The 18,727-nt window shown below is 38.1% G+C and overlaps 1 protein-coding gene across 1 annotated transcript in view; it reads left to right on the forward strand.

Moving 5' to 3' along the window:
• The window catches only part of FGD6 (FYVE, RhoGEF and PH domain containing 6), a 111,048-nt gene extending 92,321 nt beyond the window's left edge, over window positions 1–18,727 (forward strand). The window contains exons 14-22 of the mRNA XM_090275093.1: window positions 1,764–1,847; window positions 2,606–2,685; window positions 8,620–8,722; window positions 9,206–9,352; window positions 10,339–10,441; window positions 12,415–12,539; window positions 14,828–14,956; window positions 15,753–15,901; window positions 18,002–18,727. Coding sequence (XP_090131219.1) covers window positions 1,764–1,847; window positions 2,606–2,685; window positions 8,620–8,722; window positions 9,206–9,352; window positions 10,339–10,441; window positions 12,415–12,539; window positions 14,828–14,956; window positions 15,753–15,901; window positions 18,002–18,038 — 957 coding nt within the window. The 3' untranslated portion in view covers window positions 18,039–18,727. The remainder of the gene's footprint in view (window positions 1–1,763; window positions 1,848–2,605; window positions 2,686–8,619; window positions 8,723–9,205; window positions 9,353–10,338; window positions 10,442–12,414; window positions 12,540–14,827; window positions 14,957–15,752; window positions 15,902–18,001) is intronic.

The following is an 18,727-nucleotide window of genomic DNA, read 5'->3' on the forward strand; positions in this document are numbered from 1 at the left end:
GCTTTGCTGGATAGAGTAATATTGGTTGTAGGTCCTTGCTTTTCATCACATTGAATACTTCTTGCCAGTCCCTTCTAGCCTGCAAAGTTTCTTTTGAGAAACCAGCTGACAGTCTTATGGGAACTCCTTTGTAGGTAACTCTCTTCTTTTCTCTTGCTGCTTTTAAGATTCTTTATCTTGAACCTTTGGCATTTTAATTATGATGTGTCTTGGTGTGGTCCTCTTTGGGTCTAGCTTGTTTGGGACTCTCTGTGCTTCCTGGACTTGTATGTCTATTTCCTTAAACAAATTGGGGAAGTTTTTCTTCATTATTTTTTCACATAAGTTTTTAATTTCTTGCTCTTCCTCTTCTCCTTCTGGCACCCCTGTGATTTTGATGTTGGCATGTTTAAAGTTGTTCCAGAGGTTCCTAAGCCTCTCCTCATTTTTTTGATTCTTGTTTCTTCATTCTTTACTGGTTGACTGGTTTTTTTCTTCCTTATGTTCCAAATCATTGATTTGAACTCTGGTTTCCTTCCCTTCACCATTGGTTTTGTGTGGATTTTCCTTTGCTTCACTTAGCCTAGCCTTTACTTCTTCCCTTCTGTGTTTGCCATACTCAGGCATATCTGTCAAGTCTGTGAGCATCTTTATCACTAATGTTTTGAACTCTCTGTGAGGTTGGCTATCTCCTTGTCTCTTAGTTCGCTCACTGGAACCTTGATCCATTCTGTGTTTGAGGCCATACTTCTCTGTCTCCTCAACTTGATTACCTCCTGTGTTTGCCTCTATGTCTTAGGTAGAGTTGTTGCACCTGTTACATTATAAGGGGCTGAGCCTTAGATATTTGTCAGTATGCAGCGACCCGTTTTACCACGTATGGTGTTGTATGTTGGGGAGGGGGTCTGAGAGGGAACAGTGCCACTTACTCAGCACTTGCCCCTTTTCCAGGCACTTCACTGCTTCCCGTATGGAACTGGTGCCCCTCTAGCTGTTGCCCTGGTTGTGGTTCCCAGAGAGGATGGGTCTTTAGACGCTCTAGGACCATGGGGGCCTCTAAGCAAATGGAATCTGCTGAGAGACCAGCAATTTCTTCCTTTGCCCCAACCCCCACTGGTTTTCACAGTCAGAAACAATGAGGCTTTATTTTTCCCGGCGCTGGAACCGTGAGCTGCACGGTCTGGTCTGGTGCTGGGAGCGCTCCCTAAGTGTTCCTCCTGACTTTATTTAATGTGTGACTGTGCTTTCTGCTGGCCCCCACAGCCATTGTCGCAGCTGCCACCTCCATACCATGTCTTCTCCACCCCAGCTCCGCCCCTTCTACCTGTCTGGATGAGTATTTCATCTTTATATCTTTGTTGGACTTCCATGCAGCTCCATTTTATGGAACTTCTGGTTGTCTCTAGTTTTGAGGTAGTTGTATTCCTTCTTAGTTGTGGAGGGAGACACAGCGTATCTACCTATGCCATTGTCTTGGCCAGAAGTCACTCAATCAATTATTTATTTAGACAGATTGTAATACTTTAGTGAGATTTAGAATTCAGAAACCCTTAAATTTGTCTATAAAACTTGGAAAGAAAGCAAATTTTTAAAGAAAAATTTTTTTTTGATAATGTTTTAATAAAATATTCTGGGTGGTTCTTGTGTCTGTAAGCAGAACATAAGTAATTACTCAGAGTTTTTAATAAAGAAGTAATATTTTTCTTTTATTCTTGTGGCATATCATAACTTTGTAGCTGAAATTTGTTCCTTTACTTCATCCTATGAAATGTTTCTACTTTCAGTTTAATGATGCCCTCTTGTATACAACACCATTGCAGTCTGGGATGTATAAACTGAACAACATGCTCTCATTGGCTGGAATGAAGGTTTGTGCATCTGTTAGAAGATTTTTTTAAACTAGACATATTTAGAAAAAAAGCCCTAAGATAATGATCTTTAACTTTTTCTTCTTCATGTATTAGTTATTCATGTGTTCCTTTATTCACTCATGTCATCATTTGTTCACTCGTACATTAATTTATCCATAAGATATTTATTGAGAGCTACTATAAACAACATGGCAATAGGTGTGGTGGAAAATATAAAGACAGAAGGAAGCATTATCCTTTTTGGCTCCGCCCCTACGCCAGTCTGTTCAGGAGCTTAGCAACTAGTAGGGAAGATAATACACTATGCATAAATACTTATAAAATAGACAGTAATAACTATCACTGAAAGGCACAGTTACAGTTTTTGGTTGGGAGTTCAGAAAATAAAGAACATGCAGCTTTTGGTGGGACATGGCGGAGGGATTGATGGCAGCTAGGAAAGAAGTGAGGAAGTCTTTTTGGAGGAAGAGACAAGAATAAGTCTCATTCGGTCACACCGAGATGCAGCGAAAGGTATTCTAGGTAGAGGGATAGTGACCAAAGGCCTGACAGTGGGAAAGTTGGGCCTATGTGTATGTAGGTATTTAAATTCATCTGTAGCAGAGAGTAGGTGAGAAGAAGCAGTGGTAGATCAAGCTAGAAACGAGGGTTGGTCGTGGGTGTCAGCAGCTGCGACACTGGCCAACTTTACCTCTGTTTCAGAGATGAGATTTTCAGTAGGATGAGTTTGCTCAAATTGTTTTGCTTTCTTCCAGGTCAAAAAACCCACCCAAGAAGCATATCAGAATGAACTAAAGATTGAGAGTGTAGAACGTTCCTTTATTCTTTCAGCCAGGTAAATTTAAAAATTGTGTATAGATGAGCATTTGCCAATATTGATGGGGTTAGCCATCCAACATTTTTTTTTTTCTTTGCATTTAGGTTAACAACTAGAATTACCTCTTTCCTCTTCTTTTCTTTCTGAATACCATGCAGTTCTCTCTCAGTCTACTATGTAGATAAAATGTCAGAGAGCTAATGCAAATCATATGCTAGAAGCACAAAGATAAAAATGTCCCTTTGAATAGAATAATAATGCTGCAAAATGCTTTGCTGAACATTTTTTTAAGTGAATGTTTCAAATATTTTTACAACATTAAAAGAACATAAATCTCCGAGGTATATGTCATCTCATTAAAAATGAGGGAGATTAAGTTACAGGAAAATTGAATTGCTATCATAAGAATACATAGCTGGCAAGGTCAGGATACAAGTAGAAGGGGTTTTTTTTTGTTTGTATTTAAATCTGTTGTTATTATAACACAGTGCCTTAAAATGGAACTTGTGTGACTTAAATAGATAAATCAAGCTAGACTACTATAATGTAAATAAAGTCCTAAAAGAAACCCTGAAGCTGTGTGAGTCATAAACATACATTGTGGAGTTATTGGCCAAGTAGCAGAAGTGGGTGTTTGGCAGGATTTGACAAGTGAAGGGACAGACCACAGCCATGGCATGCTCTACTGCTGGATCTGGGTAGCGAGCCTGGCAGCTCTCAGACTAACCCTTCGATGTAATAAAAATAGTAGCAAATACTTTTGTAGCATTTACTTTGTACCAGGGACTATCCTAAGCATTTTCTGTATATGAACTTATTAAATCTTCACAACAACCTTTCAAGGTAAATGATCACTATTGCATCCACTGAATGGTGAGAAAAGCCACCTAGCTATTCTGTTATCTGGACTAGGATTTGGACCCAGGCAACCTGTTTACAGCTGTGTCCAAACCACTAAAATCAACTAGTCTTAGTAGCAGCTAGAGTTGTAACTGGAACCATTGATTTCTAAATGGTGCTAAACATTTCACACTTATTTTCTCTTTTAATGTCTGTGATAACTGGTGGAATCGGTGTTGTCTTGACCTTCCATATAAGAAAAATTGAGGCTAAAAAACATGTCCAGTTTACACAACTAGTAAGCAGTGGAGCTGAAATTTGAACCTAGATATATCAGACACTAAATTAATGCTTTTAACCACAATAATTTTGCCAATGTCCGTGGATATCAAGGACTCAGATGAAAATCAGAGGACCACAAGAGCAGCTAGCTCTCAGGGTCATGTCACTTTTCTCAAATGGAATGGCCACTGCTGCCTCACACCAGATCTCAGGATGACAGAAGAAAACAAATACCTGTTTTCAGGGTTTGTCAAATTCTTCCCAGCCCCCAAGCCAAAGCTATGAGCTACCTTCCTCCCTCCCTCCCTTCCTTCTATCCTTCCTTCCAAGTTGGAACAAAAGTTCAAAGAACATCAAGTCCCTGTACATCAGGGCCTTTACAAATACTTAAGCTTGGTTCTTAAAGTCAAGAAACTTATTTTCAAAGATCCAAAGAGGAAATGCCTATAGGCAAACCTAGGTTTTAATTGCACTCAAGTTTCCTAACTAAAACTGTGCTTTGGTAAACACAAAATTCTATTTTATTAAAGATTAAACAATTCAGGAAATAATGGTAAATCTTTCTTAGGTTCCCTATCAGGTAAATATGTGGATGTCCATGTTTTCCAGATAGGCCTCCTAGACTTTTAGAAGGTTATTAGACTTTTAAGTATGGTGGGAAACCATCCGAGGGTTTTAAGCTAAGTATTGATCTAGTTTAATATATATTTTTAAAAGAGCACGCTGATTGCTTTGTAGAAGACAGACCACTAGAGACTAGAGTAGAAGTTGGGAGATCAGGTAAAAGGCTGTAGATGCCTTGGACTAAAGTGGTAAGAAGTGGTCAGAGTCAGGTATAGCCAATAGGATTGCTGATGGATTGAATGTGGCATATGCAGGAGAAATGATAAAAGTGGAAAGTTCTTAAAGGAAAAATAAATCTCCAAGGGAGGATTAAGGTGGCATGGGAGAAAGGAAACTAACACACTGAATGCCAGGCTCACCTTCTGAATCCCCCCATCACAATGAGGCAGGTACTGTGTAACATGTAAAAAGGATCAGAGGGCCTCATGTGATCTGGTTTTTGTCTGCCTCTCCAGCCTGATCTCCATTCAGTCTTCCTGTACTCACCCCTACGGAACCCTGGCATGTGCCACCAGCATGCATCTGCTTGTGATCTCTACGCATGCCAGCCTACCTCACATCCTTCTGCCTTGCACGGGTGGCTACTTCCCCTAGAATTCATCACTTTGTTCTCTGCTCTGGGCCAGGTATTTGGGGAACAGTGGAGAATTAAAAGGGCCCCTGTTCTCCCAAGCTTATAGTTCATTAGGGAAGACACATACTTATCAAATATTAACACAATCAGTTATTATTATGATTTAACTAATACACAGGAAAACTACCAGTAGACATGAGGCTGCAAAACGGTAGACCTTGAACTAGATTTGGTGGAGAATGGGGAGTCAGGTTTAGCTTCCATAAAGACCCCTGTGTCTGTTTGATTATGAAGGATAAACAGGAGTTGGCTAGGTGGGCAAAGAGAAAAAAGAAGAGGCTCCTGGTCGTTAGGAGCAGGGTGTAGGAAGGTCCCAAGGTGGAAGGGGAAATGGCATATTCAAAGAACTGAAAGGCTGGTGTGGCATGAACATAGAGAATGAGGGGGAAAGAAACCTAAGAGAAGCCTGGAGGGACAGGGAGATAGATTTCGCAGGAGCCTCTTGTGGATATTGGTCTTTAGCCTAAAAGCCACAGGAAACCACTGAGTGGTTTATACAAGGGAATGATGTGATCAGATTGGCATTTTTAAGAGTATCTGGCTGCTGTGTGGAGAATGGTTTAGGAGGGGAACTAAAGGCCATGACTGACTAGACATAGAGGAGGAGAGAGAGGCATTGAGTGTGAGCTCCAGCTTGTTCACTGCATGGGGTGGTGGTGCCATTTGCCATAATAAGGCGCACTAAGAGGAGCAGCTTTAGGGGAGAGATCCCGAATTTCGTTTCTGATGTGCATAGTGAACGTGAGGCGCCTGTGAATCATCAATGTGGAGCCATCAAGGAAGTAGTTTATATAAGAATCTGAATGTCAGAAGGAAGCTGGACTGTAGGCCTATATTTGGGAATCCTCATCAGCTTAGAGATGATAACCAAAGCTAGGACGGAATGAAGGTGCACAGAGAAGCTGCAGAGTTCCCTGTCAAAACTCCCATAACTCTTGTGATCCTGTCTCAGCCATCGCCTCTGCAAAGCCTCCCCTGCTACCTACAGAAGGGAATCTATGATTTCTGTGTTGCTTATGTACCTTACATTTATTGTATCACATGGTAATTGCTTGTTTCTGTGTCTCACCTCAATTATGTGTAAACCCTTACAAATGAGGTGTGTTTTGTGTGCTCAGTTCATGGCTTAGTGGCTGGCTCTTAGTAGGCTCCCAGGAAATGGTACTCAAATGAATTGAATTGAAGCAATACGGCCTTTCAACTGCAGAGTAGCATGTACAGTGAACAGAAGTAGAAAATCTTCTCTTGGAGTCTTTTTTCCCCTTGGAAATGCATCCCAAAAAGTAGGGAAATTTTGCTTATTAAATATAAATTTGCTTTCTGATTATGTGCACTTTCCATAAAGAAAAGAATACTTGGTTTAACTGTTTTTTCATCCAAGGAAGACTGATTCTTCTGCTAACCATGTTATAAAAGGAGAACTAGAATGTCTTTACTTGAAGCTGTGGCAAATGTGTGTGGTCTGTGAGAAATGTGTTATCAAGAGCTGGTAAACATTGTTTTGGCAGAAACCCACACGAGAGCAAGCCAGGAATGATTAAATGAAAGAACAGCATATGTGACATAATTTGCACAGTCGAATCACATTCCATATGCTCTCAGGGCTCCAGAAAAATCAGACGGCAGTTCTCAAATTAGCCATCTGCCTCTCTGCTTTCTGTTACCTCTTCCAGTGAAAAAGTGGGGAGGAAGAGAGGGAGGGAGGCATGGTAATATTTTATGAATGTTTGCTCAGAAACCTGAGCATATGTTTTTATAGTGCAGTTCTTCAGAGAACATGGGTAGAGGCCAGAGATGACACTGTGGTGAAGGGTTCAACCCTTAGCCACACCTGGGTCTCATACCTACTCATTTTAGTGTAGTCTGTTATCTAAAGCAAATTATCTAACATTTCAAATCCTCAGTTTCCTTCTCTGTAAATGGTGGTGGTGGATGGCGAGGTTGGGATGGGAGTGTGTGTAAAATCCAATATATATTCCATGGAGTAGCTCTGAGGAAGAGATATGATGACATTTGCAAGGCATTTAACACAGTTAACTGACATGTAGTCACTTAAATAAATGTCAGCTAGTTGTGACTGTAATGGTCGAATAGTAGAGGTAGCTGAGGCAGGTTTTGTTTGGTTTGGAGAGATGGGGGCTGTTTCTTTTTTATTTTGTTATTGGCATATAATAAAAATTTGAGAAATATACTAGTTTAAAATTTTTATTTGTAAACTGGACTTCTACCTTTTAATAGCCATATGAGTGCAAATTCTAAATGGCACTTAAGAATGATTATTGTGATATTTTAGTATCTACTATCTCCTTGACCTACTCTGAGTTCGTTGAAATACAACAAAATATGCCTATTCATACCATTATTTTTTATAGAATTTTTCATTTTCAAACTATCATTTGAGAGTTTAAAAACCACAGTCATACACATGTTTTCAATATCTTACTCAGTGTGAACATAACTGTCTTCTATTTTTTTAATATAAACTTATTTTAAAAATGTGGAATAAAAGTTCAAATATACTTAAAATTATCGTGAATAATATAATGAAACCACATATTTGTCATCCAGACTCAAAAATTATCAAGAAGATTTTGCCACAAGTTTTTCTATTTTCTGAAGTACTTTAAAACAAATTGCAGATGTCAGGTCATGTCACTCCTATATCCCTTAGTATGCTTCTCTAAGAAAAACACATGTTGTCTTTTACAATCACATTCCCATTATTATAATAGATTTTATTTTATAATAGAGTTTTAAATTTATTATTAAATTCTCTGTCTCTATAAACACACACCCTGAAATGTGCCTCTCGCTCTTGGGTATGCAAAACACAATGTGCTGATCCCAGTGATAACCTGAAATTACCCAGGTTTTGCGGGGAGGAGGTGTACAAAAGCAGAACAAGAATGCTTTCCTCAGAATAGGCTTTCCAGCTACTTGGCTCGTTTCCACCGACTTGAATCGTAGCTCCTGACGAACTGAAGGTGGGAACAGAAAGTATGATGAGCTGATTACAGGTAGAGGCGCCCTAACAGCCATAGGCTATTTCCCTTATTAACCACTCCTTAAACATCTGTTTATGGTACCAAAAATATGTTTCCTTAACCCATTGCCCTTTCTAGAAAATTTTAGTAGTTACTAATCTTAAAATATTGAATATTTAGTATTCTATGGTATAAATTTTAGTTAAACTTAATTCTTTGGAGTATTTTTAAATTCTAAGATTATATCTGAGGAAATTCCTTGGTTATATAAATAATCATAACTATTAAGTGTGTGAATAGCTTGTAAAACCAAACAAATATACCTCCAAAGTTAGGAGACTTCAAAAGCCACTCAGTATAAAGCAGTACTTTTGGAAAGGAAAAAAGCATTGTATTTGCTAAGATGCCATGTGTTCTCCAATGCCTGCTCTGATTATTTGTGCACATAAACCTCAGAGTTGCTGCCTGTGACCAGCGTTGTTGGAGGGTGGTGGAATCTGTTGCCATGGGAGAAGGAGAAGAAGTAAGGAAAACACAAAGAATAAAAGCTGACATCTGGTTGATGGAACCTTCTTTTGCCCCCAACAGTTCTGCCACAGAAAGGGATGAATGGCTTGAAGCGATTTCCAGGTCAATAGAAGAGTACGCTAAGAAAAGAATCACATTCTGTCCAAGTAGGAGCCTTGATGAGGTATTGTCTTCTCCTTCTCCTTTTTTTTAGTGCATTTACTTTTTGTCTTAAAGAAACCTTTCCCAGGGGTTTAGAAAAGCAACATGTGTTTCACAGAAAGATTGGAGGTCTGTGTGTAATTTCAGAGCTAAATGGTTATCCTATTAATGTCTTCACTGCAGGTCTATGATAGCATGTAGCATATTCATATTCTTTCTAGTTGTAAAACCTCATTGTATAAAATTTAGAACATACAGTATAGTTTAAGGAAACTAATCAGCTGTCATCGCACTACCACAGGCATCTTTTTAAAGTTAATTTTGTATTGGAGGATTGTTAGAATGTAGCTAATCTTAATATCCTGAGAACATGAAAGAATATAATAACCCATATTTCATCTCGTGTCCTTAATGATACCATCAGCATTGTGAGCCACCACTGCTAAACAAAAGGCTTGATTCTGCAGGAATGTGCGTGAGATAATCAGAAGTTGCTCTCCCACAGGCAGACTCAGAAAATAAAGAGGAAGTCAGTCCCCTTGGATCAAAGGCTCCCATCTGGATTCCTGATACCAGAGCCACAATGTGTATGATCTGCACAAGCGAATTTACTCTGACCTGGAGACGACACCACTGTCGGGCCTGCGGAAAGGTTGGGGAGGATAACACTCATCTTCTTTGTGATTTTTATTAGCTCCAGGCTGTACATAGTGACCAAGCATATTTCCCCTTGTAAACCATTGTAGGGGGGAAAATGATACTGAATCATGGATGGTATTTTCTTTAAATATTTAGGCATGGGGCAATCTTGTTAGGGAACTTATTTCCTCCTACCTCGAAGTTAATTTTAGATGGTCAGTAGTAGATAATTTTCATTAAAAAAAAAAACAAACTTACAAATTCACAATTAAATAGACCCTTGCATTTACAGGTAAGTATTTAAACTGCATTTATCTAGATACTCAGTATAGTAAGTCTTCACTTATTGACAATAGGTTCTGCACTTTACGTGAAATGACTTACCATGAAACCAACTTTAGTGTAAGCTAATTGATATAAACCACAGTTAGTTTTCTGTGGTATCACATCAATGTCATAATGAAAGAGCATTATTCAAGGACCTGCTGTATTTAATAGGGGAAACTTTCAGTGTTGAAGTTATCATGAATGATGTTTCTAAATCTTCATGGCCTCATTAGTAAGATGAGCACAGTAACAGTGACATCAGCGAGTTGCTGTAGAGATTAAATGGGGTCTTATTTAGAGAGCATTTACTGTATGGCTAGACACTTAGGAGAGGTGGTCATGGTTACAGCAGTGATGCTGACAATGACAATGATAATACAGTTAGCACAGGATTTACTGCACTCCAGGCACTGGTCAAACATTTTGCACAGATTAACTATTAAATATATTATTTTTCTGTAGTAATCACTTAGTAATAATCTGCAGCCTCTGTGTCTTCCAGTGTGGTATTGTGTGTGAGTTCATTACATGCCTGAACTCCATGGAGTTGTTATTGAGATTCGATGACTGTAAAAAGCTTTTGAAAAGTAGACAGCACTTTAAATGGTAACTATACCTGATGATTTGGATACAAAGATTATTCTAAATTAAATAATTCCAATGTGTTTTCAGATTGTATGCCAAGCTTGTTCATCAAATAAGTATGGCTTAGATTACCTGAAAAATCAACCAGCAAGAGTATGTGAACATTGTTTCCAAGAACTGCAAAAATTAGGTAATATACAAGTAAAGACTTAACCTAGAATTCCTTTATTTCCCAGATGTTTTCAAACAGTTTCTGAAAGAATCATCTTAAACACATTAGCAGTATGATTGGTGATCTCAAAAGACTGAACTTATTCTTATTTTTAGTTAAGGTCTCTTAACTGATATTTAGTGGTATTTCCAAGAGAGGTTGGACTGGAGTTTATTTTTAATTCTGAAAACAGTTTTGCTAAGAATACTAATTGTAGAAATGTAATTATAAAATGAAATGCTTAAAACAGTTACAAATGAACTTTAACTCTCAAGTAATTTTGAAGTTTCTAGTTTTACAACTGTGCTCATTACAAATCATTTTTCTCTATCCGTTAAGTAATTCTCTATGGAAATACACTGGGTGTCACTTTGTTAGCCTAATTTTGATCACTTGGACTGATTTAGTGAGGTTTTATTGTACATCTAAATGTGTAGCTATTCACTAAATACAAAATGATAAATCATATCTGCTTATTCATTATGCACAGGTATCCATCCCTGCAATTAGGATGCAACTAGCAGGACTCTTCAGGTCTATATTTGGAGAAGAGATCTTTAGTTAAATTCCTGAAACCTTTAGGTTCTAAATTTTTTTAAAAAAATTATCTTTCATTTCTGTGAAGAATAGCTCTTCATCAGCAAATGAGAATATATCTAAGTGAATAAACCTAGATGACATACTATTTCAGAATCTGTATATTGAGTTTGTTATTGTCTGTGCACATTTTTTCCAAGAAGATATATCCATCTAATTAATCCTTTGCCAACCTTTATGTTCTTGCATTTGTTTTCTGGGTATATAACATAGGCTGCGAATATTCAAAATTCATTTCTGAATCCTCCTCCCTCATCATCCAAACCCATTTGGTCAGTAAATTTTGTCTAACTTATGTTGGGAAACCTGTCTTTCTCTTGATTTCTTCAACTCATAATGAGGCCTTCGTTCTCTTTCATCTGGGCTATTGTAATACTTTCCTAACAGGTTTCCTTGCTGCAAATCCTTCCTCCTTCCTACCGCCAGATTTATTTTTCTAAATTCAATCTGCTCATGTCCCTCCCCAGCCTAAAAGGTCTTTGATTTCCCACTGCCTACACAACAGCCCAGGTTCCTTAGAATGGGCCTTTTATTTCCAGACTCATTATTCTCCAAATAGATGATCTAATTTCACCTCAGTCTGTTTTTCTTATGCTGATCTCCCTTTGTAGAGCGTTTTTCCTCCTCTTTTTTTTGCTTGGCACACTCTTGCTTACACCTTAATGGCCAACTCAAACATCTCATTCTCTTCCCAGCTTTTGCTGAACCTGTGCAGTAAAATACTAACTGCTTGCTCATCTTGTCTCATGCCCCCTTTCTAGCACTTTGTTTATTGTAATATTACTTGGTCAGGTATCTGGATACTAAACAATGTTAAGTTTATTTTTAAGTCAGGAGTGAAGTTTTTAAATTTTTCTTTTTCTTTTTTTTTAAATTTTATTTATTTATAGAGAGAAGGGAAGGGAGCTGGGAAAGAGGGAGAGAAACATCAGTGTGTGGTTGACTCTTGTGCGCCCCCCACCTGGGGACCTCGCCCACAACCCAGGCATGTACCCTGGCTGGGAATAGAACCCTCAGCCCGTTGATTCTCAGGCTGATGCTCAATCCACTGAGCCACACCAACCAGGGCTAAATTTTTCTTTAAGTTGGTGGTACAGTATTATTTTGGAATTTTAAAGGCACAAAAGGATAATCCTTTCACTTGGTTTACTGTTGAAAAAGTATAAAATCGTAGGCAGTGGAAAGTCTTGCTCCCACTCAACTTCTGGCCATCCATCTTCTGTTCTCAGGGCCATCAGTGTCATCAGTTTCTTGCGTGTCCTTCCATGGATCTTTTATGCACTGTTTATTGATCTGAATTAACTGAATTGCAGAAGGTTATCATTAGCTATATAAGTGTACCTGATTTCTTGTAGATCACCAGCACTCTCCTAAGATTGGATCTCCTGGAAATCACAAATCTTCAAGTGCCTTATCGTCAGTCTTACAAAGTATTCCATCAGGGAGGAAACAGAAAAAAATCCCAGCTGCTCTCAAAGAAGTAAGTGTTTCCATTAAGCTTGCAGCCTGATAGAAGCTTAATTATTCATATTCATATAATAGACTGTTTTTCATTCACAAAGGAAGATGTCATTTCTCACTACTATTAAGAAATGCATTTTAATACTGGTGATGAGGTGTGGCTGATGTCTTGCTCTCTTGCTTGGTCTCCCGTATGACCTGAGTCATTTATAAAATGGCTGTCAAAAGGTTTGCAGAACATTTTATAGCATCAATAAAAAGTAAAGATAAGTTGAACACATGCGAAGTTTTAAAATTACTTTGAGCAGACTCCTTACCAGAGGGAGGAACTCTGCAGAATATTTTGGGCATTTTATAAACATTTACTGATCTGCATTTACCTTGGCTGGTTTGGCTCAGTGGATTGAGCGTCGGCCTGCGAGCTAAGTGTCGCTGGTTCGATCTTCCAGTCAGGGCACATCAGAGAAGGAAAACTCTGACTCCAAAAAACCTCCGCTGCCTTGCGGCATACCTCTTCAGGGGAAAGGCTAAGGGAGTAAACCCCGACAGAAAATCCGGAGCTGGAGTCCCTAAGGCGGTTTGACGTTGTAGTCAACACCGGCAACTCCTGCGGCGCACCTGAAGCCAAGCTGTATTGACTCCGTCTTTCCCTTGGACCCTTCAGCTGCGAAGAGAGGGGGGGTCTGCTGCATGGGCAACAGCAGACCTTCCATATCACCCTGCCCAGGCTCTGTAGCTTCAGCTTCACTGGAGAGGACACTCCAGCGTCATCGCAAGATGTCGATTTAACACGGGAGGAGACAGATACCGTGTCACTCCCGAGTCGGACTGCACAGCCATTCTCGGCGGTGCAGATAGACTCTTAAGAAGCTACACCATCGTCTCTCGAGACGGACGGCTGCCGCCGCCGCCAACGACTGATCTGCATGGTTATTTGTAGGCATTGGTTGGTTATGTACAGCTGATATCACTAATCGTAGGTTGTCTTTCCTTTAAACTTAAAATAAAAACTTGAAGAAGTGATAATAGCCTACACAGGCATCACTGCTATCCCATCCAGTTTGTCAAATTCAAGTGTTCAGTTTTGTGGCCTGTTGAGTTTTAAATTTTATCCTTTTGCTTGATGACTATGTGAAAACAACGCACATCATATCTCAGGAGCCCAGACATAGCTTAGCTGGGATTGCTGCAGGGCCGCAATCACAGCGTTGGCCGGTGTTGGATTCTCATCTGGAGACCGACTAAGGAAGGGTTTACTTCCATCTTCACACACGTTGTTGGCAGAACTCATTTCCTTGCAGTTGTAAGACTGAGGGCTGTGGCTGCTTCTTTGCTTTTCCTAGAGGTTGCCCGCCTCTCCTTGCTATGCAGGCCTCCCAAGATGGCTACTTACTTCTTCAAAGCCAGAATGGGAGATAGTCTCTAGAGCTGTCTACTAGTAAGATGAAGTTTTATATAATGTAACAACCAGGGTAGTGACATCCATCACCTTCGCCATACACTGTTGGTTAGGAACCGGTCACAGTTCTGCCACATTCAAGGGGAGGAGATTGTACAACAGTGTGACTTTCAGAGGCAAGAGTCATGGGGAGCCACCTCAGAGTTTGTTCGCCATACCACTACTAAGGCAATTCCTGAACTTAGCTTTTTATGTCTCTGCTGTTCCTGTGTTAACAAAAAAGAGAAAAAGAGAAACGTTTCAACTGCCAAATTATAATCATTAAAAGCTTACTACTTTTTGCCTAGAGATTAAAACATTTTTAGCCCTTTAGGAAGTAAAACAAGTTTCTTGTCTTTCAGACCAAAATTTGGGAAGCAGAAACTGATCCTTAAAATCACCATTAATAGTAGAATTTTCTATTTATTTTTCTGTTGGTATACTTTTTTGTTTGTTTATATGTTATTTCAGGGACAGAGTTAAAGTTTTAAGTCATTTTGCCTAATTACCAGATTAAGAAAAGCAATAAACAACACCCACAGTCCCCAAAATGCAGCTGTAAAAAAGCCCTTTTGACCTTTGGAATTATTTTTCTTCTGCCAACCCAGAAAACTCAGGCTAACCCACTAAGAAACACTTACATGCAAAGCAGGTAGACTTCTAAAACTGTTTCTAAAAGGAAGGGTTTTTATGCTTATGGTAATGGCAAGTATTCCATTTGCACAGTAGCAGACTTTGAAAATTAATAATATCTTTCCTAAACATTATTATGGTTATTGCTTTCAGAACCAATTATCAAAAGCAGTTTTATTATTTTGAATATTTTTCTCTGAACACCATTAAACTGTGTATGCGGTTTGCTTATCTAGGTATCAGCAAACACAGAAGATTCTTCTATGAGTGGCTATTTGTACAGGTCAAAGGGCAATAAAAAACCTTGGAAGCACTTGTGGTTTGTCATAAAAAATAAAGTGCTGTACACATACGCTGCCAGTGAGGTAAGATCTGGAATCTGCTTGTTTTATAATGAAAACTGGAAATAAGTCACAGTGTTTGTTTAATCTGTTTGTTTCATGTTTTTGTTTTGCTTTGCTTTTGGAGGGGGAGATGTTGCTGTTGTTTTTAATGTGAACGGTGTCTTTGTTTTGTTTAGCGAGCTCTTACTCAAAAATATTAGGAATTTTCCATAGTATTAAAATGTAAGGTTGTTGTTGTTTTGTTTTTTTGGTGTCATGTGACTATCTACTTGACTGAAACAGAGGTTCTTATCCTTTCTTCCAAGCTCTGTTGGATGACATCCCCTTGACTATCTCCAGATTATATTGATCAGGCATCAGCACAGATAACCTAGGTTGCCTTTGGGTTATAAATGGTTTCTGACTGTTTGCTCTAATACCACCCTTCTCTCCCACCTGATCACCATGTGTTCCAATGTCTGTGGAAGCCACTGCTCTAGGTTCCTAGCTCTTCCTTATTGGGACTGGGGTAAATCACTTGCCTTTCTAAGCTATGTTTTCTGCATTCATAAAGTGAAAGCAATATAATGACCTTCCTCCTGTGGTCGTAGGGAAACGTGTGAAGTTCAGTGGATGTGAACACATTGAAAATCATCTGGCAGTGTCTGGGAGTGGCGGCTCAAGAAATATTGTTGAATAAACAAAAACTGAATAAGTTGCTAGAATTGTCATTTTATAAGTGTGCATATAAAATGAAATTAGAGCAACATCAGAAATTTGCACGTCTGAATTTTCTATCAGTTTTAAAAATCGTCACCTCTGTGTCTTTTTAAATTAGGACGTGGCAGCTTTGGAGAGTCAGCCTTTACTGGGATTCACTGTCACTCAAGTCAAAGATGAGAATTCAGAGTCTAGAGTATTTCAGTTACTGCACAAAAACATGGTATTTTATGTATTCAAAGCAGATGATGCTCATTCAGCTCAGAAGTAAGTAATTTAGACATTTTTCTTTTGTACATGAAACTTTGAGTTGTTACTTTAAATGATTGATAGTAAGGGAACCTACTTCAATGCATGGGGACAACTGAGAATTTAAATCAGGATCCAAATTAGAAAGATTTAAGATACTATTCAAACTCTTTAGAATTGTTTCTAAAGGAAGGCAAGAGTATCTGGGATATTTTCAGGACGCAGAGGGGGAAAGAAAATAGGTGGTTCTGTCCAAACTATTTTGTGTACGCATGACCTCTGAGGAAGCAGCAAGCATGATGCTGCTCTGCTGAGAGGAAGGAAAGCCAAGTATTTGACCTTCCCTTCAATCAGGGTAAGAATCTTCTCTTGAAACATTCCAGGACTTGGCAGTCCAATGACTCCATTGTGCCGGGGAACAGCAGGAGTTTAAACAGCTGCTTGCTAACTTCTTTGGGAAAAAGGTCAAAGACATTAAGAGGCTCCCATGCTGTTCCCAGTGACTGAGTAGAAGGAAATAGATTTACTTTATTTTATATCATAATAGGTATTTTAGATGGTAAAGACTGAGACAGTCTCTTCAAAATCCCAACAGGAATATTTAGATATCATGAGGTTGCTTAATATAAAGAAGCATATCTCTGTGAAATCAAGGTCCTTTCTGTACAAAACAGTTCAGTTCACCTCTTTATTTGATTTTTATTTTGCCCTTACAAGATACACATTTTTGTTTTCACTAAGAGGTGCTCATGTTTTCTGAAGACTCAAAAATGTGTGCAGATAAAAAAGAATGCAAGGCTTGTCATTTCTTAAGGCAGTGAGAATTAATGTACCAGAATTGCATATGTTCCTGAAAATTAGTCAGGTATAATGTTACAAATACTCTATAAGACTTTTTGCCCCGAGTTTGTGTTAGGATATCCAGCCATGTGTAGCTGTTACTTCAAATAATTCCTTCTGTGTACTTAAGAATATTTAAAAATTATGTCATTTAGCTATTTTTTTCTGTAATACTTAGATAAAATAGTTGGCCTAATATTCTGTTAGAGATTCTATTTCTCATCATTTTCACCTATATTCATCACCAAACTGACAAAAATTATTGCTTTTGAAAATACATATTTTGCTTATATCTCTAAATTGACAAGATAGAAATCACTTTAAGGCGGAATTGAAAAAATAGAAAAATATATAAAAATCAGGAAAAAGAAGAAGACAGAATTGAATGTAGTTAGGTGAAGGGAATCAGCTTACTTGTAATTTAGATTTAATACAGGCTAAATTATGAGTTTCTCTTCGAGGGTATTAACATCATATGGGTTGCTTTTTTGCACATCACAGAATAGTAAAATGTGTTAATGTCAATGGAAATTTTTGCCTTTTTTAAAGGCCTTTTTATGGTATAACATATGCCATTTGCCCTTAAAATTTAACTTTTAGAGAACTCTGTTCTTGAAATTTGAGCTAATTCTGTCTTATGCTGCTTTTACTGTTTAAAGTGAGTGATTTCAAATGTTCCTCACAAGTTCATAAGCCATGACACTGCTAGGGAGGTACAACGGCACAACCTCCCAGTGGCCTCTGGGCGCCTGCAGCGGTGTGTGTTGTCAGGTGCAACTTGGAGGTGAAAGGATTTGGGAAGGACTTCTGTGACACTGAGACACTTTTCTACTGCAGGCGAAATTCTGATCACCAATAGACTAGATGTTAGATTCCCTTTCTTAGAAAATTTTAGAACAAGTCTAGACTGTGGATGCCCAAGGAATCTCTGGTTAAGGGAGAAGAAGATGGGGACAGAGCAGGAAGGGGGTTCAAATAAAGGCCTTTGCAGATATATTCATTTCCAAAACCAATTAAATGGGGTCATCAGGACATCATAGAGCTTTTACATGAAATGGCCCCTTCCACATGCCTCACAGAAATAAGAGATGCACTTTTCAGGCCAATTTTGGGGGCAAATTACCAAATAAAAGGCTAGTTCCATATATATAGACTTCTAGTTTGCTATAGGAAAGATCTTAAATTCACTGATTCGTAGGCACAGCTATTATCTATATTAACATAACATATATTGGATAATTGCATTTTACAAATATAACAAATTTCTCTTATTAATAGGTGGATAGAAGCATTTCAGGAAGGCACAATATTGTAGCAGTATTGGTTTCACCTTTCCTGTGATTCCAAAAGGGTGGAATTTCATCAGAATGGAGAAAATAAAGTACACAAATTTAATACAAATCAACACTGCCAAGATAAATCCAACCATAATCTTCATCAAATGTAAGAAATTATTTTGTTAGATATAAGGTAATTTTTTTAAATGTTTGTTTTTTTATGTATGTTATTTATTAAAATTTTGATGTTTACTTAAGTCAGAATTATTTCTGAGATTCACACTGAATTCTAAAGTACCTTTTCTTTAGAAACAAGAAAATGTATCTTAATACTGTATGCTGTATTAACTGTTTGTGACATGGTCCACCCTGTTTTCTCCTATGCGTTTTACAGTGTTACATTGTAATAACATTCTCACTAGTGGAAAGTCTTTGTAAATAAAAAACACATCAAGGAGCAAGTTATATGCAGTGTTTGGTTTAGATATTATGATTATAAAACTGCTTATGATAAAAATACTTGTCTTTAGATCAGTAAACTAAGATCGATTTTTGTATCTTTTAATGGAAAAACACATGGCCAATTTCTACCTCAGTAACTGTGAAATGGAATTCCAGTAAATTATGTCAAGTATTTCTACTATGATGTACTTCACATCATAAAATTACATCATCAAGGAATTATAGCAGAGGAGTAGAATCTGAATTTTTATTTAACTGTATATAA

Source organism: Furipterus horrens, unplaced genomic scaffold (genome assembly GCF_987537825.1).
Source record: "Furipterus horrens unplaced genomic scaffold, mFurHor1.1.pri manual_scaffold_4, whole genome shotgun sequence".
Lineage (NCBI taxonomy): Eukaryota > Metazoa > Chordata > Mammalia > Chiroptera > Furipteridae > Furipterus > Furipterus horrens.